This window comes from Jaculus jaculus, chromosome 1 (assembly GCF_020740685.1).
Source record: "Jaculus jaculus isolate mJacJac1 chromosome 1, mJacJac1.mat.Y.cur, whole genome shotgun sequence".
Classification (NCBI taxonomy): Eukaryota; Metazoa; Chordata; class Mammalia; order Rodentia; family Dipodidae; genus Jaculus; species Jaculus jaculus.
Genome location: NC_059102.1, coordinates 112,057,338 through 112,081,113, shown reverse-complemented (window position 1 = coordinate 112,081,113; position 23,776 = coordinate 112,057,338). Strand labels below are relative to the sequence as shown.

At 40.7% G+C, this 23,776-nt stretch overlaps 1 protein-coding gene across 2 annotated transcripts in view; it reads right to left on the bottom strand.

Moving 5' to 3' along the window:
- Positions 1 to 3,762: 3,762 nt before the first annotated feature.
- Positions 3,763 to 23,776, bottom strand: part of Plppr1 (phospholipid phosphatase related 1) — a 301,657-nt gene continuing 281,643 nt past the window's right edge. For both annotated transcript variants that reach the window (XM_004656967.2, XM_045141838.1), the window contains 4 exons: positions 15,594 to 15,844; positions 11,918 to 12,094; positions 7,991 to 8,122; positions 3,763 to 4,894 (listed from right to left, as the gene is read on the bottom strand). In XM_004656967.2, coding sequence (XP_004657024.1) covers positions 4,862 to 4,894; positions 7,991 to 8,122; positions 11,918 to 12,094; positions 15,594 to 15,844 — 593 coding nt within the window. In that variant the 3' untranslated portion in view covers positions 3,763 to 4,861. The remainder of the gene's footprint in view (positions 4,895 to 7,990; positions 8,123 to 11,917; positions 12,095 to 15,593; positions 15,845 to 23,776) is intronic.

Sequence of the window (23,776 nt, the reverse complement as noted above, 5' to 3'; positions counted from 1 at the left end):
AAACAATGGGATGTACACCTGGCCAAACATTCCCCCATCCTGCCAGTAGCTGATGAAGAAACAAAGACATTGCAGTTTAACCAGTAACTCTGTGATCTTTGCCCTGACCATGTCCCTTCCCCCTACAACTCCTTGCCCTGACCACGTCCCCTTCCCCCTACAACCCTATATAAATCTACATGTAAGAATAAACTCTCGAGGCCATGACAAATATCTAGCATGGTCTCCTCCTTGTGTCTGTTTGTCTTTCACCCAGGTTAGCTTCTCCTCGAGTCCTTGTTCAACTCCTTGCTGGCCAGGGCAGACTCCTAGCTTTCAGAGCAGTAAGAAATGTTCTGTCCTTCTTAATTACCCAGTTTCAGTATTCTGTTATGGCCACACAGATGGATTAGGACTGCCTTCAGTTTTGGGATCATTTCTTCCATTAATTATTTAACCTCTTCATCCTTCTTATCTTTTTGTTTCTTCTCTGGAGCTCTTTGAGCACTGTGCTCAAAGTGAAATGGTTAAATATTTTTTTCCTCATACCTTTGTTTGTAGTCTGCTGTCTGCGTTCTCAGATAATTCCATAGCTCAAACTACTCATTTATTCTTAGTTATGTCTATTCTATGATCTAGCTCATTTTATAGGTTTTATTTTGATGATCATTTCCTTGGAGCTAATTCTTTTTTATGGATAGGCCCTTTCTTTCTTTCTTTCTTTCTTTCTTTCTTTCTTTCTTTCTTTCTTTCTTTCTTTCTTTCTTTCTCTCTCTCTCTCTCTCTCTCTCTCTCTCTCTCTCTCTCTCTTTCTTTCTTTCTTTCTTTCTTTCTTTCTTTTTTGCTTTTTCAAGGTAGGGTCTCACTCTAGCTCAGGCTGACCTAGAAATCATTCTGTATTCTCATAGTGGCCTCAAACTCATGGCAATCCTCCTACCTCTGCCTCCTGAGTGCTGGGATTAAAGGTGTGTGCCACTATGCCCAGCGTCCTTTCTTTCTTAAAAATATTTTTATTTATTTATGAGAGCAAGAGAGAGAGAGGATGGGCACATAAGGGCCTCTTACCACTGCAAATGAACTCCAGATGCATGTGCTACTTTGTACATCTGGTTTTACATGGGAACTAGAGAATCAAACACAGATTATTATGTTTTGCAAGAAAGTGCTTTTAACCTCTGAGCAATCTCTCCAGTGCCATATATTTTTTATCCCTTATTTACTTGTGGCTTTACCATTAACATACCCAGGTTTGTTACAGATGTTCAGGGGCCTCTTATTGATATTTAGAATGCCATCTACCTTAGCAGCAACCAGCCTTTGATTTTAGCCCAAAGACACTCATTTCCTCCTTTCTTTCTTGGCAAGTTTGTTTTTTCTTTTTTCTTTTTTTTCCTTTCTGGGATTTCAGCCTCTAATTTCCCATTTTATCTTGGCTGATTTTACTCAGTATTTGGAAATCTGATCCCCCCCCCCCACCAGCTTTGGATGTGTATGTGTGTGGCATGTGAGCATGTGTCACCCATGTCTGGATGCTGACATCAGGTGCCTCTGTCTATCATGCTACATCTCATTTACTAAGCTAGGGTTGCTCACTGCTCCCAGGCCTAACAAACCTAGCTAGACTACCCAGCTTGCCCTAGGGAACTGTCCCTGCCTCTACACCTTTGGGATTACAAGTAAGTGTCAGCCACCACACTGGCTTTTATACATGTGTTGGAGATCTGAACTCAGGTCCTCACAGGCCCTTACACTTGTATAGCAAACACTTTCCCTCCTGAGCCATTGCGCTAGCCCCCAAAAATCTGTTTTAAAGGTTGTCACATGAAGGCAGATTTGCTAATTAGTAAGTTCACAACTGATGCTGCTTTGCTAATGAGCTCTAGGTGTGGACCTCAATGGTTTTCCTGGTGGCAACAGTGGAGTTTACCTACCTGGCTTTATACTTCACACCTGTGGCTTTTGAGAAATAGAATGAGGAACAACCCAGTGGGAAAACACCTAACTACCTTCAATGAAACTGTTATGGAAAAAAGGGAGAAAAAAAAGGACACGTTATAGTTGCCTTTTTGTTGCTGGGATAAAGCACCTTACCAAAAGCAGTAGATGAAAGGAAAATTTATTTATATTTTTGGTTTTTTTGAGGTAGGATTTTTCTCTAGACCAGGCTGATCTGGAATTTACTCTGTAGTCTCAGGGTGGCCTTGAACTCATGACATTCCTCCTCCCTCTGCCTCCCAAGTGCTGGGATTAAAGGTGTGCACCACCATGCCTGGCTTTGGAAAAGTTTTATTTTGGCTTACAATCCTGAGAGGAAGTTCTGTGGTGGCAGGGGCAAGCATGGCATGAGAAGAGGCTGGATATCACCTCCGTTACAGCAGATAGAAAACAGCAGCAGGAGAGTGAGCTGAACTCTAGCAAGGGGGAGTTGGCTATGATACTCTTAAGCCCACCTCCAATAACACACCTCCTCCAGCAGGGCTTCGCCTCTCAAACTACCATCAGCTAGGAGCCAAGTATACAAAATGCAGGAGTTCATGGGAACATATGATCCAAATCACCACAGGACATAAGTATTTAGTACAGAGTACCTGAGTTTTTCTAGTTAGAAAATATGAAAGGTCAAGCCAGGCATGGTGATGCATGACTTTAAACCCAGCACTCGGGAGGCAGAGGTATGAGGACTGCTGTGAGTTCGAGGCCACCCTGAGACTACATTTTGAATACCAGGTTAGCCTGAGACTCTACCTTGAAACCCCCTGCCCCCCCCCCAAAAAAAAAAAAAAAAACCAATATGAAAGGTCATTACTGGAAGATTTTTGAATAGTATTGATTTATAGGATGATTCAGTGGAGGAATGACATTATGTAACAACATTATACATCAATACCTAGAGGAAGATCTGTTTTTTGTTCCATAGTATTTAAGATAAACAGATAGATGAATGTTCTGTTAGGGTTCATAGGGAAAAGTTAATACTACTATCTGAGTCTCTGAGAAAAAGTGCCTGCCCATACACTTTCCTTAACTTCCTAGATGAGGGGTGGGGGAGGGCAGGACAGAGATAATGAGAGAAAGGCACATCAGGGCCTTTAGCCACTGCAAATGAACTCCAGATGCATGTGCCACCTTGTACATCTGGCTTACATGGGTAATGGCGAATTGAACCTTGGTCCTTAGACTTTGCAGGCAAATGCTTTAACCGCTAAGCCATCGCTGTAGCCCAACTCTTGACTTTTTCCTTTTTTAAAAAAATTTTTCTGTCTTATTTATTTATTTGAGAGGGACAGACAGAGAGAGAATGAGGCAGAGAGAGAGAGAGAGAGAGAGAGAAAGAGAGAGAGAGAGAGGGAGAGAGAATGGGCACGCCAGGGCCTCCAGCCATTGCAAATGAACTCCAGATGCATGCGCCCCCTTGTGCATCTGGCTAACGTGGGTCCTGGGGAATCGGCCTCAAACTGGGTTCCTTAGGCTTCACAGGCAAGCGCTTAACTGCTAAGCCATCTCTCCAGCCCTTGACTTTTTCTGGATGTCTCAAAATTATCTCAAGCAGGCTAAGGCTAAGGTAGCGTGCTACATATTTGTAGAATATACATCTTTGTTTCTTAATCATTTAAGGAGTTCTTTCATTTTACCTAGATGTGCGACTCAGTCAAACCCCTGTTTGGGTTAATCTCATCTCACTTAGAACTGGAAAGCAAAAACACTTGCTGAGGTCACTTCATGGTGATTCCCTAAATACCTTGCCCAGTGGGTGAAACTGAAAACAAAGGACATGAGCCAGAATACATTTTGTGATAACATTTTTTCTTCTCTTTAGAAAAAAAATATGTACAAAAAGCTAAGAAGAGCCAACATGGAAATGTCAAGAAAACATTCTGATAGGTACAGACAAGGAACTCCTTCTCTCAAAGGAGGTACACATTAGTTATCACCATGCTAGAAAAATGGGATGCAGTTAAAATCCTAGTACAGTTAAAAGCCACAAAGTGACGTTGCTGCTCTGGGGCTCTATGTTGTAGATGCTCTGATACCCTTTCTGTAAAATAATACTGTGCAAACTGTAAAATATTCATTTTCATATAAAGTCAATACAATAAAATATACAAAATGGTTGAGTTAACAGGCAAGGCTAGGGCTGGCTGTATATATATATACATATATGTTTTACTTTTTCTTTTCTTTTTTGAAAGAAGGTTAAAGTGTCACTTGCCTGCCCAAGAACATAATTCCAGATCTTTAGTTTCTTAAGTGGGCAAGGCCATTAGCTAAGAAGGAATTGTATAACTAAAAGTCTCCCGCCCCCATCTCAGATTCCGTGCTGGTAGTTATGTAACTGGGCAACTTCCCTCATATATTATTTTAACCACAAATGCAATGAACTGTTTGGATCAGAATACAAAGTTCTCTGAATATTTTTTTCCACAATTGATTCAGAGATTTACCATTAACCAACATTGTCCTCCCTGCAACTCCAAGGTTTAACTTTTATTAAAAATTCAAAATTTCTGGAGGAGACATCACTGTGTTAATAAAAGGTTAAAGGGAAGTTTTTCATTTATTTGTGTCTATAAAACTGAGAAAAGAAGGTTGTGTACAAATATCACAAAACATCAACCATTGAATAAACGTGATTCCTCAATGCACACTTGGACAAGAAGAGAAATCTGCTGCTTTGAAAATTCTGGCATAAATATATTAAAGGCGACAAAAAAAGAGATCAGGGCAAGCTACATCACTTCTTCATACAAAAAATGTACAAAACATTAGCCTCTAACTAGATAAACATAATACTTGTCTTCACAGTTTGACGTTGAGTAACTGTGTGTTTTGAAGTATTGACTTGGAAGGTGGTTAAAAAAACAGTTGCATCACTTCTGTCATCTCAGGTGACTTCAGTCATGGAGGCTGAGTGATTCTGCAGAGCAAACAAGACACAAGGTGAGAGCTGGAAGAACTGGCCCCATATATATACTCATGCTTGAATATTTCCTTTCTTTTTTGTCTTCTAAATTGTGCTGTGTCCTAAGAGCTCATCACAGAAGAAGTCTTAAAACACACCCATCATAGCTCAGGGAATTTTGTGGAAGAGGGGGCAGTAAGACTGTAGGAACCACAGGTGGAGACATGATGCCCAGAGGCATTGCCCCCCCCCCCAAAAAAACTGACTGCTGCTCCCACAGTGCATAACCCACAACCTCATGGGGAATTCCTGCAACCCTGCTGAGGAGGATCCCCAGTGGAATGGGGGCAGGGACCAGGGAAAAAAGGGTACCAACACATGATGTGCCCTTACAAAATATGTTGTTAATAATAATAAATGAGAAATGGAAAATAAATGAGTAAAAGAATAAAGTGTGCTGGGTTTTCTGCCTTATATGCTCTTCTAAGGGTCCCCAAATTCTATTATCTCTTCATTTAAAGTAGAATCACATCTCACATGAACGTTTTTCTTTATGACCTCCACATGACGTCAGCTTGCCTCTCTTAACTTTTAAAATATTTTTAGTAGTCAACAGTATCAGCTAATTTTTTTCCCATCTGATTGTTGCAGTTACTTTCTCATTGCTGGGACAAAGAGTTTATTTCAGGCTTACAGATTCCAGGGGTGCTCCATCATGGAAGAAGCTGGCTCACTCCATCCACATCCATAACACAGAGACATCACCAAGCCAGCAAATACAAACACCTGTAGCTGTAACTGGCTTTTTACACACTTAGTAGGGCTGGATTCAAAGATCTGAGCCAAGTGACATATCCTCTTCCAGCTTATTGCTAGGTAGTTCAGTGGGAATCTTCTTTTTAAGGTTTTTGTTGTTGTTGTTGTTCTTATTTATTTATTTATTTGAGAGCGACAGAGAGAGAGAGAGAGAGAGAGAGAGAGAGAGAGAGAGAGAGAGAGCCAGATAGAGAAAGGGAGAGAAAACAGGTGCACCAGGGCCTCCAGCCACTGTAAACGAACTCTAGATTCATGCATCCTCTTGTGCATCTGGCTAACGTGGGTCCTGGGGAGTCGAGCCTCGAGCCAGAGTCCTTAGGCTTCACAGGCAAGTGCTTAACCACTAAGCCATCTCTCCAGCCCTTAGTGGGAATCTTAATCAAAAATCCCCAAGGCTATGGGGACATATACATTTAAATTCAAACCAACACAATGACCTATCCTTAAAGCCATGAGTTCTACAGAAGTGAATTTAACATTTTCCAGTGAATAAGAGGGTTTGGGGTAAACTTTAGTTATCATTATTTTTTTTTAGACAATGTGGTGGTATGATAAGAATACATTAATATTTCTTAGGACTTGTTTATACCTGATTTGTTTTGATATTTTTTATGTGTTGGGAAGGATTTTATGTATACTGTAAGTTAGGTCAGTGTTTATGTATCATTTTTATACTTACTATATTTTGCTCACTTATTACTGAGATGTGTTAAAAATATCAACTGTAAACATGTGTATTTTGCCTCGAGATTAGGTTACTTTTTACTTACATGAGTTGTTAATGTGGTCCCAAGGCATTTTGTTTATGTCTAAAAACCCTAAATTACAGGTCTATGGAATTGGCAGACACTTTAAGAAACTGTGGTTTTAATCTGTTTATTAGAGGATTTCTGGTTGTTGTTTATTTTAGCACACTAAAGACTTACTTTATATTCTTTTTTGGTTTGTTTGTTTTTTTCAAGGTAGCCTCTCACTCTAGCCTAGGCTGATTGCTCCTGCTACCTCTGCCTCCCAAGTGCAAGAATTAAAGGCATGCAACACCACACCAGGGTTATTTTTATTTTTTTTGGGTTTTCAAGGTAAGGTCTCTCTGTATTCCAGACTGACCTGGAATTCATTCTGTAGTCTCAGTGTGGCCTAGAACTCACAGAGACCCTCTCATCTCTGCCTCTCAAGTGCTGGGAACAATGCTGTGTGTCACCATGTATTTTATATTCTTTTTTTAAAATTTAATTTATTAGTTTGTATTTTATATTTTTGAGATTGCAGCTTATCATTTTAGAAGCTGAGTATTTTGTACTTTTCAAGTTATTAAAATTAAAGTTTGGTGAATTTCTTGACATAATTAAAAATAATTTTCCTCCTGTAACTTTAGATTTATTTATTGCTTGAATGAACTCTTAGGTAGTGAAGAGCAGAAGTATAGCAAGGCTTTCAGAATTAGGTGGTCCTGTGTTCAGTTTTGTCTGAATGGCTTTGGGTATGTTATCTAATAATTTGAATCTTACCTTCCTCCTCTAGAAAAATAGGATAATGATATCAACTGCAGGAATACTGTGGGAATTTCACCAGCTTGCTCACAATCTCTGCTGGTTATCTTTTCTTGTGCACGGGTCGATATTCCTAACTGTTCATGGGGAAACTTGTAGTAAAAGCAGGTGACTGGCTACCATTGGTGTGGGTCACATCACACAAGAGGCAATTAATTCTTCTCACTCAGCTTCCTGTGGCATCATGTCACCTGTGAAAGTCCCCTTCATTTCTCCTGAGACTATATTTGGCACAGAAGTTCAGATAGTGACCATGGTCTGATTTGAAGTTGGTGATTTTGAATAAAGTATCTAGTTGAGGTTTTGGTTTTAGCTTGCTTCTATAAATCCAATATTTATTTCATAGCTAATGAATGTTAGGAAACAGGAGAGTAAGATATGGTTCATAGAACCCATGTCATTAACATTTCCATGTCTTCAAGATACATAACTGTGAAGGAACATACCTAATTATGAGAGAAAATAACATTATGGGCCCTGAACACCTTTCAATGTTGGTCCTAACCTTCTACCAAACAATGCTGGCTTTTATGTGGGTTCTGGGGATCCCAACACAGGCACTCACACTGGTGTGGCAGGCACTTTATCCACTCAGTCAGCTCCCCAGGCTCCCACTATCCGACTCTTATCACTGCTGGCTGGGTCCAGCGGTGTCCTGCCTCCAGCAGGGCAATGGATTCATTGACTTCCCACTGTCATAGCTCTGCACCCCTGGCCTTGGTTGGCTAAAACCACGTTACTGTACCTGTGCACTTAGGGTTTCCAGAGGGCTTTCTATCCTTGGAAAAGCCATTAAGGGAACTCCATGGGGATCCTCAGGTTTGGGTTTTGAAGCAGATCTTTGTGATCCTTTAAAGTTATGAACCACACACATTCCCTGCAGGATGAGGGGAAAAGAAACTGGGTTAGACTACAGCTGTCAGTCCCTGGCTATTACTGAGGGTGGCAGACTTTTGTCCTTAAATATCATCACCAGAGTGATGATTTTCTTTGGAGTAAGGGGGTAGGGACCAGTGAGAGACTTATCTTAAGAGACATCTGTTTATTCACCAGATGTCTGGGGACAGCCAATTCTCCATGGAACCCATGTTTTTTTCAGCTGCAAAACGAGAACAGGAATATCTGCCTTATTGTTTTGTGACTACTAAACATGAAGGACATAAATCACCTTTAACAATGAACACTTAATGAGGATCATGAGCTAGCACTGTCCACAGTGGTCTTACCTCATTTCGTTTAGCCCAGCCAACCATTTCCAGTACTAAGGAGGGAAGGACTATTACTATCTCCAGCTTGGAAGCACAGAGCTTGATCATTTGCCCAAAGTCATGTCGCAGTTTAAAGTCCAGGGCCTTTAAGGTACATGGTTGTATAATTTCATCTCTGAAGTGCCATATATGCAGGAAACACCCAGCCACTGTTGGTTGGTCTTTAACTTCTACCTAAGATGATTATCCTCTAGTTATCTGATTACTGTTTGCTTAGGATTTAATAATTCACTAGCTGCATTTTTCTTTCATTGCTGCCATTAAAATACTTTGCCTATAAATTGTTACTCACTTTTATTATTGCTGTCCAGAGTTATAATTAATGTTTTAAAACCACTTTCTCTTCCCATGTAGACTGCATCTGTCTCCTTCCATTCTTCCTTTCATTCTCTTGCATTTTTGTTTCTACATCTCATATGTTCAAATCTTTTCTGCCTTTTTTTCTTTTCAAGGTAGGGTCTCACTCTAGCTCAGGCTGACCTGGAATTCACTATGTAGTCTCAGGGTGGCCTTGAACTCACAGTGATCCTCCTACCTCTGCCTCCTGAGTGCTAGGATTAAAGGAATGTGTCACCACGCCCAGCTTTATGCCATTTTTTAAACTATGCAGGACATTTACACAAACACTCTACCTGTCTCACCTCCATTTCAGCCTACTGCTCTTCGTAAAACATCTGCCACTTAGAAAGTGGGAGGAGGGGAAGATGTCAGAGCCTGGGAGTTGAGATACTGGGATCAGATCCATGACTAAGTGATCAGTTGAGTACTAAATAAGGTATTTATTTTGAGGCTCATTTTCTCTATCTATAAAACAAGGTAAAATATTGCTAGGGTTGCTCTTGCAATTTGAGGTATATTGAGTACAAAGTACATTGGAATTGCTCAACTTGTGATTTCCTTCCACTCTTCTTATTGGAGAACGCAAGTGTGTACAACTTTGTCTCATCTTTAAATTTCTGCTCTGGAGTAGCTCCAGTTGCCTCCATGATCTCTCCCCCACTTTCTCTTTTCCCAGATGTGTGTGTGTGTGTGTGTGTGTGTGTGTGTGTGTTGTGTGTTTTGCATACATGCATGAGAGTAAGCAGACAGCATGATCTTCTTCCTACCATAGCAATTTAATAGATCTAATGTTAGATAAAAAATCAGTAGGAGAAAACACATTTTGACATGAAATGCAAAATCAATTGAAAATAATATCAGACCAAATAGTAACTGCATGACAGTAGATAGGACTGCAAGTTACCAAGACGAGTTTAATGTTAAAGCAAAGTTTCTATACAGGTCCTTAGCAACCCCTACACAAGCTCTCACAGGCATATCTCACAACGACCCATCTTTCTTTCTGTGTAGCTGGCTTTGGACTGATGTACATCATAATTCTTTGGCTCTTCTGAGCGCAAGCCTTCATTCATGTATCAGTGTGAGACCTTTGTAAGACCCACTCTTCTCTTTAAGTCACCTGTATTTTTGCCATCTCTAGAAATATATTCCTTAGGAAATCTCTCTCCTGAGATATCAATATCTGGGGATCATTTCAGCAATTTTGTTGTAACTTCCTCCAGAAAATGTGCATTTAAGTCCTTCCGCTCATGGTAGAAAGAAAGTCTGCATCTGTTCAGTCAGGTTGAGTTACAATGGAGCTTCAAATTCAGTGTTCTGAAAAAAAAATCTTTGCAAGCAAAAAATATGGGAAATGGAGAGGCTGGGCCAGGCATATGTGTATGCATATATGGAGGGCATGAATGAAGGAAAGAAAAGGAGAATGTACAACTCAGTCCAGAGGCTGGAGAAATGGCTTAGTGGTCAAGGAATTTGCCTGCAAAGCCGAAGGACACAGGCCCAATTCCCCATGATCCACATAAGCCAGATGTACCAGGTGGTACATGTGTCTGGAGTTCATTTGCAATGGTTGGAGGCCTTAGCATGCCCATTCTCTCTCTCTCTCTGCCTTTCTCTCTCAATAAATAAATAAAACATTTAAAAAACTCACTCCATATGTGACACCAGTCTTAAGGAACTTTGGATTGGAAAGAGCAGAAAAGGAGGGGGTGGTAGGTCCTTTGAGTCTTTTGATGGCCTTTATCTCCTTGGGAAGGGACTATAGATATGGGATTTATTTCAAGCAGAATATGTATTTCTAGGCCTCATGGCTCATTGTAAATCTTTCATGGCCTGTTTTGGATCCTTGAGGGTAAAACAAAACAAAAACCCAAACTGTACCTCTGTGGAATGCCCATGCAAAGAATACTTCACAGCAAAAAAGAGTGAACTACAGATGCAGTCTATAATATGAATGAGTTCCCCAAAAGATAATTTATGATGGATACAAGGTACTAGAAAATATATATCATATGATTCCATTTATATACAATCCATATGGAAACTAGGCAAATTAAATAGAATAACAGATTGGTGATTGTCTGTGGTTAAAAAAAAGCAAGACTAATGGGCATGTCTCTGTCAAAATTCAAGTAGGGCCTTATGTATCAATGCAGACCTACCATACCTCAATAACATTGTTGAAAAAGATAAAACTAAGTTAAAAAGAATATAAATTCTCCCTTTCCAATTTATATTATATTAAGGGATTTTCTAGGTAGGGACATGGCCAGGTCTACCTGTGTTTGAGGAACCGAAACATCAGAGATGTAAAGATGTGGAGGAAAGTTTGTTAGCCAAATCCTTCTTTAGGAAGATTAAATGTAGAAGACAGATGTGCTGGAAATAGGATATCCATGATGTTAATTCAGATAACCAGGCCTTCTAAAAAGAGTGGGTGTGGTTAGCTACCAGGTTTCCATGTTTCTGAGAGGAATATGTACATACTATGGTTGTTAGTGGAAACAGAGCTAAATTTTCTGCAATGCTGGAGAATTTCTACTTCTGCCAGTGGCCTTTGCCTAGAAACACTACCTTCTGATCCTCTGAAAAGAGAGGAAAATCCTTAAATACAACTGGTTTGAAGGTACAGCATGTTATATAGTCTGCCTGGCCCCCATCCCCAAACCGAGCTGAAATTTTGCAAGGCAAATTCCTTGACCACTAAGCCATTTCTCCAGCCTCTGGACTGAGTTTTACATTCTCCTTTTCTTTCCTTCATTCATGCCCTCCATATACGCATGCACATATGCCTGGCCCAGCCTCTCCATTTCCCATGTTTTTTGTTTGCAAAGATTTTTTTTTCAGAGAGTCAAAGGAAGTTGAATCCTTTCAGGGACAAAACTCTCCCTGGCCTCTAAACAAAATACATTCATTGTAGTTTTTTGGGGAAAAAAGATGCCTAGTGATTTGGAGAAATGCAGTGTGGAAGGATGGGACCAGAGAACACAGACTCTGAGTGAAGTCCTGGAAACTCAGCTCAGCATGACTTTAGACAGAGGGAAGTCAAGAGAGAGATGACCTACCAGAAACAGGGCTACTGCAGTCCCCAGGATGAAGCCAGCGATCACGTCTGAACAGTGGTTCCGATACTCTGAGACCCGGTTGAGGCCGGTCAGAAAGGCTGTACAGAGGGTCCCCAGGCATAGCACCGGCTTGGCCAGGCGACTGCTCTTAGCCTTGATGGTGCTTGTGATGTACATCTGCAGTGGACAGAGACCAGGGAATGACCAGCAGCCTCCTCGCACCTGAGTGTCCATGTGTGTGTGCCTGCACATCCTGGCACATGCCGAGGAGCTATGATAAAGCAGCCTATCTCCTTGAGCAACTCAGGTATGTCACTTAGTAAGATTAGGAGGAAAACTAGTGCAGCATGGACAAGAAGCATGTGCACATTTAACTCCATTTGCGTTTGAGTGGGCAAGGGAACAGAAGTTAATTATGTAAGGAGTGACAACAATAACGACTAGGTCCAAACATTCAGTTTTTATGCAGCAAACTAGGGAATAATTTGAGAGTATAAGAAGCTCAGGTACCAAGCAAACCTTCTGTGGAGATGAATTCTGTGGCAGAGGAGACGAGATGGGTGAGTGACTACAGTTAATGTTCTGTATGCTTCGTAGCTCTGGTGGTTTCTGGAGACTTTGGGCAAGGATACAAATGTATTCATTGAGTAGTTGATTGGCTGAATCCCAACTTCCAAGGCAGTGTCACACAACAGGTGATAGCTGTACTGGAGGATGACTCTGATAGTCATTTCTCAGGTTAGCTGTGGTCAGCTCGGCCCATTCATTTACTACAGGGTTTTTAAAATACTAAGCTTTTCTATATGCCATAATATACAAAATGGAAAAAGAAAAAGACTAAATAAAGGATGATATACTTTCTGACATCTCAAGTGTGTACTGGTGTTATTTCATTTCAAGGAACTGGGGCTCAGTTATTTAATGTGTCCCTCATGGTCTAGAGTTGGGAAATAATGGATCTCTTGCAATTAGGGAAATCCTTTGGTAATGGTTGTAACTCACCACTAGAGGGCACTACATATCCATCTTTTCTTTTCCTTTTTCTTTTCTTTTTTCTTGTCATGGTCTTGCTATGCTTACTAGGTACTTGCTATGTAGAGCAATTTGGTCTTGAGCTCATGACAATTCTCCTGCCTCACGCTTATGGATACTGAGATCACAAGCACGCACAATAATTTCTTAACAAATGTGTTGAGTTCAGTTGCCCTAAAATATAACAGGCCGATACTTAAATTATAACCTATAGTGTCTTTGTATGGCCTAAGCACATGTAAGTTCAAAATGATGCATCTTACAAAACTACAAGGGAAATTTAATTTCCTAGTAAGTTGCTTCAACATTTGTATGAATAGAGTGGGATTCAGGAGTCTCTTTTCTATATAACATGTCCTACAATACTGTGGTAGATCAAAGTCACCTAAATGTCAGCATTTTATTATAGTAGTCTGACTATATGGTAAAGGTAACTTAAAATATTTACCAACTATATACCAAAGTTCATTTTTATGCTCCTATATCATTTTCCAATTATATCTTTTATAAATCTTTCCTATGTATGAACCATTAGGACCTATGGTTAATATTCTCCACAGTATTTTTGTGATTATTGTTTCAGTGCTGAGGACCATACTCAGGGCCTTGCGCTTGCTCATCCACTGAGGTAAATCTGCTTCTTCACAGTATTAACCAGTACCTAGAAAATCATTGGTCAGCAATGTTTGGCTTATCTCTTTTTCCTCGACACATAATAATTGTAGATATTTATGGGATGCATTATGATGCTTCAACACATCTATGCCCTGTGTAATGATTAAACTCAGGTAATTAGCATATCCATACTCTTGCCTAGTTCTGAAAGCATTAACACATAACAGAGGCTCACAAAATGTTTATACAATTGGAATCTTTGATTGGGGTTTGTTTCATTAGAATATGTGAGGTGATTTGAATTGGGTTGTGTCTGAACTCTCAAAGCACACTCCAGCAGCATCTACCCTGTGTGTGCTGACAAGATTTGCTTCTTTTGCATCCAGTGAAGTTTAAGTCTCATTTGATGATGACACAATGGTTTATTTTAAGCAGCAGACTTATTTTTATAATGGCACTATCAAAACTAATTTCACACAGCTATGACTAGAGTGATAATGATACAAGACAAGGCACAAGTGAACACTGCTGTACACAGATTGGGTTCTAGATAATTTAGGACAAATCAATATTCTGAAGACTAGGAAATGTACAAAATGATTCAGAGGGTTCTGGGCATAGCTATTAATTTATAAAGCAAAGCAGTCTAGCCAGATGACAATCAATATGCTCTATGCATGTGGTGCTTCCTTGATGTGGGGCGGCTGGAATGATTTCTTTGTCACACATTCATTAGCAACTAGATCTGAAAGGATTAACTATGGGATTTGTATTGGCTTGTGGTAGGTAGCAAATGTGAATGGGGCATAAAGGCACTACCTATTCTAGTTGTGTGGAAGAGAACGTTCACTCAGCAATTTAAGAAGCTGCTGTGGAGGCTGGACTTGCAGTCTGACTGGTCGCATGACTTTCTCAGGCCTGTCTATAGATATGCAGGTAGGACTCTGTTCCTCACAGACAAATGCTCCCCACCCAGTTTCTCAATGGGAAGTTAGAGCTGCCTTCCTGCACTCCCCGTGGATGGAGCTGAAGGGATAGGGTGAGAGCATCCTAGAGCATCTGGGTGTCTTGAAAGGGGACTTTCTTTGTCTTCTCCCCCTTAATAAGAATCACTAGACTAGTCATATCCCGAATATAAGTTGGAGTAAGGAAAAGGGTCAGCCTTGACCAGCGGCTGCTCCCACTAGTTAATGCATGGGACACCCATCAGGGACTTCATGATATTAGTGGGTGTGCTTTTGAGCCAAATATCCTCCTTCTAGGTTATGCAGGCAAAGGAAACATAGACCAAAGGGAGCTGAAATATGGTCATTTTCAATATGAATATTAGGGATGTTAGTTAAAATGTAGGAAAAGAAAATATTTTTTTTCCCTTCTGAGAGCAAAAAGGAACATAATAGACTAGCAGGTCAGCTAGAGACTGTGTGACCTGGGTAGAAGGGAGTGGTGAGCCGCGGGGTACGAAGGCCCTGCAGAATCTCCCACCTCCTACAAGGTGACAGAGTGCTGTAAGAAACGAAGGAGAGCTGCACATTGATGCCAGGCCTGCACTGTGATTGCCGGGCCAGCCATTCTCCTAGGTCACACTCACAAATTTGTTTACAGGGCTGGGAAAAGTCAGTTGTTTGGGAACTAAGCAAAACTTTGGTAAAGAGTGCTGTGATGGGGGGTGAGAGAACCACAGCATGATGCCAGGACCCTGACCCCAGCTCCGACTGTCTTCTTAGCTATTCTCTGGACCCCAGTTTCTGCACCTCTGAAATGGGAAGGTATTATCAAAGATTTTTCCAGAACTAAGTCCTTTGGCAGGATTATGTATATGTGGCACGATAGTCTATTGGGATGTAAGGAGTCAAGTTCGGGATGGGAGGATATTTTATCAGTAGCAAGATATGATATGGGAGAAACATTTTTTATGTGATTTTAACAATCATGTGTAACAGGGATGAAAGAATGATGGTGGGGGAGGCAGAGAGATACATCCCAGTAAAGCTTCATTTGGGGGAGACAGTAAGACTTGCACACTCACCGTGGCATATAAGGCCGAGTAAATGCTCAGAGCAGCGTGTTTGGAGGGAAATGACCTCCGTGCCTTTTCTATCACCTCCAGGTCCCCTGTGCAAATGTTTCCATTGCTTATGAACTGCTGATGCACCTGGCAGTCTGAACTGGTATAGTTTGGCTTGCACACAGTCAGGAAGTACGGTGTTAGGTGCCCAGTGACCACTTGTCCAGCATTTACAAAAATGTCGGTAGCAAAAAGTCCAAATGCAAATACACCTATAAGGAAATTTGAAAGAAAAGACAATGGTGATGTACACTGTCAAATGGTTTTGTCCCAGAGAGGACACAAAGGGGTTAGTGCATAACAATTTATCAAAAAGATCCTAAGAACTCTCCACATTCAAATTATCCCCTTATCATCATCCTTCCAGGGAGAGGAGACTACCTCCCAAATCACCATTTCTTTCAAACTGAGGCAGAAAATCTACTCTTGGCATCTAAATGCTTTGCGTAAGTAATTTAACAGGAACATTGTCTCCATGGAAAGAGTTTCAATTTTGGGGTCTCTGGACCTGGGCTCCAGTACCAGCATTGGTGGCCCATTCACTGTATTAGTGGCAGATCTTCTTTAACGTCTCGGTACCCTCCATTGAAAGTGGAAGTAGGTGAAATAAGATGTACAAAATAACTAGCACAGTGTTTAGCATTAAGTAATTACTCAATGATTCTTTCTATACAAAATATGCTCTTCCTGGTTTTATTTGAAATGACAAATACTCCCTGGAGGAATGATGTAAAATTATGGCAAGTGACTGTGCACAGGGCTTTTAGGGACAACTCCTTGTAGCAGAAGAAAAGATTATTGCACAAATTTCATTGAATTGGATGTTTTGTTTGATGTTGGAAATGGTAAATGAGGATGTAAGAAAGGTGTTAAAAATACATGTTATTAATGATAATAGTTTATCACAACTGCTATAACAAATTTCCACAAACTGACTGGCTTAAGGTATACTCTGAGGCATTGTCCCCAACACAGGGACTGGCTGGTGTATTCCCGACCCAAAGAGTATAACCCAATGGGAATGTGACCAATGTGCAACATTTCATGCAATAAAGTTCTTAATAAAACGACTCTAATATATATCTCTAATATATATCTTCAGCATGGCCTGGAAGTAAAATGTATGAAGCAGGTTTGACCAGGCAAAACCCAATGTGCTCACAAGGATGCATTTCTTTGGAGAGCTCCAGGTTAGAAGTCACTTGCTTCCTCACTGCATCTGAGCCTGACCTCCTGTTTGTCTTTTTTTAGCCCTCGAGATTGCATCTAGTCCACCTGGCTAATCCAGGATAATATCCTGATCTCAAGGTCATTAACATAATCAAATCTTCAATTCCCCTTTTGTGACAGGTAACATGCTCAGTTTCCAAGGACATGGCCATATTTTGGGGAGCGTGTGTGTGTGTGTGTGTGTGTGTGTGTGTGTGTGTGTGTGTTATATGTTTGTATGTATAGACATGTGTGCTATTTGGCTAAGAGCCCTATACTTCTAGATTTTTATCTATTCTCAACAAGCTTGAACATGGATAAACAGATTCTTTTTTAAAAATTTAAATTATTTTAAATTAATACATGAAAGCATACAACTGCACAAACTTAAGCGGCACTGTGTGATACTTAAACACATACACATTGTGTAATGTTTAAGTAATCTCTATCATGATTTATCACCCCAATCATCATTTATATCTATCTTGTCAAACATTTGTCATTTCTTTATTGTAAACTCAACTTTCTCTCTTAGACTTTTGAAATATGTAGTACATTATCATTATCTACAGCCACCCTACTGTGCAATAGCTCAGCTGAACTTCCTATCTAACTATAATTTAGTACCCATTTATCAACCTCTCCTCATCTCTTCCTCTTGCCTACTCTCCCCAGCTTCTGGTAATCACCATTCAGCTTCTATGAAATCAACATTTTTAGATTCTGTGTACGATTGAGGTATTGCCAGAGCACTTGTCTTTCTCTGCCTGGCTAATTTCACTTAGTATAATGACCTATATTTCCATTCATGTTATTACAAATAATCGTATTTAATTTTCTTACAGTTGAGGTTGACTAGTATTCCATGCTGTGTATGTACTGCAATTTCTTTATTCACTTGCTCATCAGCTGATGTTCACTTTAGTTGTTTCTGTTTCTTGACTACTGAGAATAAACAGCATGACCCAGGAGGAGGGTCGAGCTGCTCTCTACATACTCATAGTGTTTCCTTGGGATATGTATGCAAAAGAGGAATTGCTGGATCATATGTTCATTTTGCTTAATTTTTTGAGGAACCTCTCTACTGTTTTCCTTATTGTTGTACTGATTTACATTCCCATGGACAATGCATAAAGTTTCCTTTTTCTCCATATCCTAACCAGTGTGTGTTACCTTTTGTCTTTTAAAAATTTATTCTTATTTTCATTTATTTATTTTGGGGGTGGAGAGAGAGAGAAGAAGAAGAAGAGAGAGAATAGGCAGGCCAGGGCCTCCAGCCATTGCAAACGAACTCCAGACACATGAGCCATCTTGTGTATCTGGCTTACATGGTTCTTGAGGAATTGAACCTGGGTCCTTTGGCTTTGCAGTCAATTGTCTTAACTGTTAAGCCATCTCTCCAGCCCCCAGTCTTGTCTTTTCTTTCCTTTTGACAACTTCTATAATTGTAAACAATATCCCATGGTAATTCCCTCCCTCCCCCATTTTCCCCTTTGAAACTCCATTCTCCATCATACCCCCCCCCCATCAGTCTCTCTTTTATTTTGATGTCATCATCTTTTCCTCCTGTTATGAGGGTCTTTTGTAGGTAGTGTCAGGCACTGTGAGGTCATGGAAATCCAGGCCATTTTGTGTCTGAAGGAGCACATTGTAAGGAGTCCTACCCTTCCTTTGGCTCTTACATTCTTTCCACCACCTCTTCCGCAATGGACCCTGAGCCATGGAAGGTGTGATAGAGATATTTCAGTTCTGAGCACCCCTCTGTCACTTCTTCTCAGCACCATAGTACCTTCTGAGTCATTCCAAGGTCACTGCCATCTGAAAAGAGAGGTTCTCTAACCAAAAGTGAGAGTAGCATTAATATATGGGTATGAACATTAAGAGAAGTGTTTACTGGGCAGTTTGGTGAACATAGTATATACATTTAGCCAGACAGCAGCAGATGTTACACCCCTAGGGCTCATGACTACCCTGTTGTAGGTTTTCAGTATCAGGGATGTATTCTCTTCCATGGAGCAGGCCTACAGTCAAATTAGAGATGGTTGGTTTCACCAATACAGATGTGCCATTATTGTACCCACTGGCTCATTTGGCCTGGCTGGCCAAATATAAGGCTTGCAGTGTCCACTGTTGGGTATCTTCACTGGTGATTTCTCTCTCTCCCATTGAACTGCAAGTAGTGTTTTTTTTTTTTTTTTTCAGCTTTCTGTCAGCTGGTCTACATGAAGGAGGTCTCAGCCCAGCAGGATTTCTCAGTGACATTGCAGCCCAACTATATGGAGTCTTCAGCAATAGGGTCTTACCATCTATTCCTGATGGGAAACCAAGGGCCTTGTTTTGGGGGCATCAGGGACTTCCCTGTCCAACAACTCACTGGAAGGTATCCCATCCTTGGCACTGAAAATTTTCTAGTAACAATCTATGGTTCCTGTGTATTCCATTGTCCAAAAAAATAGGTTTCCATATCACTTATTATCCTCCTGATTTTTTATTATGCCTACCTCCACCTTTCCTTTACTCAGTCTCTTCCCCAGACCTCACTTAGGCCTTTTCACCCCCATTAGTCTGTTCTTTTACTTACATATACACAATACCATCCTATAATGTCCTCCCCTCCCTCCTTTTCTATTCCTTTTATATCTCCTTTCTAGTTTACTGTCCTCTGCTACTGAGTTTTCTTCTTATTCCCATAGAAGTCTAATGATCTGTGGCTAGGATCCACATATGAGAGATAATAGCCATTCTTATTTCTGTGGGTCTGATTTGATATTCCTCAATGATTAGTGATGTTGACTATGCAGTCATGCAGTCTTGGCCATTTGTAAATGTGAAACAGATATTTTTATAAGAAACTTTGCCTGTTCATTATATATATAGATTATCTGTTAAGTATCTGGAAAGCCACTGTATAGAGCCATGATCCTACTGGTGATGAGGGTAATTTTGAAATGGAACTCCAGAAGAATCTGCCAGGTGAAGAGGCAGCATGAAGCCTGGTAATGATCAAGGGTCTGGTATCGCTTCAAGTAATTTTCTATACAACTTTAACTCCCATACTCAGATTTCCAAATCTGCAAACTGTGCTGATTTTAGTTAAGCTGTTATAGCAAAAGTGAAGAAAAGTTGGCAGAAATCTTCATCCGGTTTCATTTTGATCTGTGTTGATTGCTGTAATTTTCCTTTCTGGGCATTGGCCAGAACATACTTTATCACAATGAGAACTGGTGCTGTTAATAGCTTCAGCCGGCTCAAGCTTCTGGGTTCTGACCTGGAAAGCAGGCATCCATTGATCATGCTTGGCAGTTTTCACCCTCAGGTTCAGGAAGCATGAGTGGTGGAAAATATTTTACATATTTAAGCAAGATTCTCAAAGACCAGGACTGTGAGCTTTTTCAAGAGGCCATAAGTTTGCATAGACACAATTTCCCAAGAAAGTAGGGTCATATATGAATTGAAAAAGGGAAGGTGACAGTGTTTTTCTCTGGTATTTTTCTTGTCAGTGCCTCCAATTAGTGCAGCTTTGTTCTTTCTAGGGTTCTCAGATCAGTGTCTAAAGCACTAGCTCTGTGGTCATAGTCATCCTTGGACCGTCTGATCTATACTTCACTATAGTGTACCATTGCTCACTATCTCCTCCTCCTCTTCTCTTGGCCTCCTCTGCATTAAGTGTGCTCCTTCTATTGGACTGTCAGTGTCTATTTTTCCAAGATTTCATTCTGATGCATTCAGATCTAGACTCAGAGGGACTGAGCCTGCCTGGGGAACCCTCCATTCTCTGGCATAGGCTGTGGTGATTTATAGGATCAGGTCACACTGTGCTCTTGTAAAGAAATTTTATCCATTTCTTTGCTACTTAGTCCGAAATTTCTTGTGGGTATTTTTACAAGCCTCAAAAGGTATGCTCCAAAGGGGGTACTTTAAGAATATCTTTGTATCTTCACTCGATGCACAAAATTCCTTAAGGGAGATCATATTTTTGAAAATTTAGCCATTTTTTAAAATTCTTATAGCTCCCCCTCTCTATACTCCAGTAGCTGGTCTTGTTTGTTTCATGGCTCCTGCATCAAGAGCATGCCTTACTTGGGGAACTTATGACATTTCAGAATGAACTATGAATTTACAAAGCCACAGAAGCAGTTCTGACTTGCAAGAGGCACATTACTGAGACCCTTATGGCTGCTATGGCTTCTTCATGTGCCCCAAAGTTTGAAAGAATTTTAGAGATCAAGACAAACAGTACGAGGATGAGACAACCAAGTTTCTAAACTCAGCAAAAGAGCAGGGCAGGATGTGGAGGGAGGTGAGGATGCCACACAGGGAGGAGAGCTGGGCGGGGCCCACCTCCCACGTTCCTGACTCATGCTAGTTCTTTCAAGGTTGGGCATTCGGAATCTCCAGCAAGCTATTCTGGAAATGCAGGGGAAGCATGTTGTGTGTGTGTGTCAGGATCTAGGTCAGGACCCTGTATAGCTCTTGGAAAAGCTTCACTTCTAGCATGGCACCAGTGCAATGCTAAGACTGCATGAGCCATGGCTGAGAAAGGTCACATGAGTGGAGAAGAGGCTTGTGATTGGGACAAAGGGACTGGATCTGCTGGTGACTGCCACAGTCCCTGTCATGGGTGCACGGGTCATTTCAGCAAACCAGAGGATGGCTCTTCTTTGTGGCCTAATAGAATATGATGACACATACTGGGTGTGGTGGTTTGATTCAGGTATCCCCCATAAACTTAAGTATTCTGAATGCTAGGTTCCTCAGCTGATGGCAATTGGAAGTTGAAGCTTCCTGGAGGCTGTGTGTTGTTGGGGGTGGGCTTATGGGTATTATAGCCAGTTTCCCCATGTGAATGTTTGGCACTCTTCTGTTGGTATTGTTTACCTTATGTTGGCCAGGAGGTGATTTCCACCCTCTGCTCATGTCATCATTTCCCCCTGCCATCATGGAGTTTCCCCTTGAGTACGTAAGCCAAAATAACCCCCATTTTTTTCCCACAAGCTGTTCTTGGTCAGGTGATTTCTGCCAGCAATGTGAACCTGACTACAACAATGGGCAAGGGCAAGGATGGAGGAAGATGGAGGTGTTGAAAACCATTTAATTTGTTCTCAGGACTTTACCTGGACCTCATCTGATTTCAGATGGGGCATCTTTGGATAAGGTCATCACTGGTATTTTAGGCCATGGGAAATGCTGACATCTGGTACTTACTGTGGGTTCGGTGCAGGTTTCAGCCCTTTTACCTGACAGTGTGACAGAAACAGCAACATAACCTGAGAATGTGCATAATAGTGACATAACCTGGGGATGTGAATAATGAAGCCACAGGCAACTGGTTTTCATCAAATGGGGTACAAAGATTCAAAGGAAAGACTACTTCATGGCGACATTGGCAAAGCACATGGAAGCTGAGAGTTAGGATGAATATGGGAAATACTGATGGATACAATTGTACTTAGGCATGCACATATTACAAATAAATGTCCCTGTTTCTGATTCTGAGAAGAATCCAACATTGCGAGTTTAAACATTAGCACACAGGGTCATGAAAGAATTGCTCTGATAATTTTTCTCCAGTAGGGAAGCTGTCTTATGGTACAGGTATTTTTTTTTTCTTTTCGAGGTAGGGTCTCACTCTGGCTCAGGCTAACCTGGAATTCACTATGTAGTCTCAGAGTGGCCTCGAACTCTCGGCGATCCTCCTACCTCTGCCTCCCGAGTGCTGGGATTAAAGGCGTGTGCCACCTCGCCAGGCTCTGGAAGATTTTTTTTAAAGGACAGAGAAAGTATCTGAGTTAAGTGGTGACAGTGTTCATGTCTCTGTGATAGAAGTGGAGGGAATGGATGCTCCCTTCCTGAAGGGCCCAGCTGCTTCTTGAGCAGAGTCTGGGACTGGACTAAACCCTGGCTATCCAACACCTTCCTCAATATGGGTTCATTCTCAATATCTTTTCAAATATAGTTTAAAAAGAAGACTGTTATTTTGTCTTTTTATGATTATATAATGCAATGAAAAGGTAACTAGATAGTTATTGTGTGACATTAAGAATACTTGAATATTTTCTTATTTTCAAGATAACCATCTGTACTGGGATGTTCAGTGATAGAGCAATTACCTAGCATAGGTGATATATTGGGATGCTTTTCTGCCATAATGCTTAAAAAATGAGAGTACTTATTTCTGTAACAGTTTCTGGCCTTTGTTTTGGTGAGAAAATGATGTAAAATCATATTCCACACAAATATATACAAGCAAAGGCATAGATTTTTCAGTGTTATTTTCAAGAGTGGAAAACAGATTGCTTAAGGAAATTTTGTTTCTAAATTCCTATTTAACCACTTGCTGATATTTCTAGACCCTGTCTTCCATCAAATCTCCATTTTAATTGGAATATAGATCACAAAGAAGTAGATCTAGTTCCTTTTTGATTTTTTTTTCTTTTGGTAGATCAAAATCCCTAGTGAAAAATCTCAGTGTAGTCATTCATTCTTTTTTTTTGGACAATGTGTCAATTCGGTAGTGATCACAAAGAAAAGAAAGACAGCAATGTATTTCTACCTTAACATGCCTTATTAAAACTGAAATTTTTCTTTCCTCTTTATCCCCCTTTTCCTTCCTCCTCCTCCCCTTCTATTCCATCTCCTCCTCTCCCTTCCTTATTCCTTCCTCTCTTATGCTCTTCTCTTCTCTGGTATCTCTTCCTTTCTTCTCCTCTACTCTTCCTTCCTGGCCTGTAGAGAAACTGTCTTATTTGGAATTTTTTTTGAACTTCTAGTCCTTCTGGCTCAATCTCTGAAGTACTGGGATTTTGGGTGTGTGCCACCACACCTGATCTCCTTATATATTTTGTATATGAATGCTTTGTCAGATGTACAGTTGGCAAATATTGTATCCATTCTGTTCAGTCTGACTGTTCTTCACTGTGCAGAAGTGTTTAAGA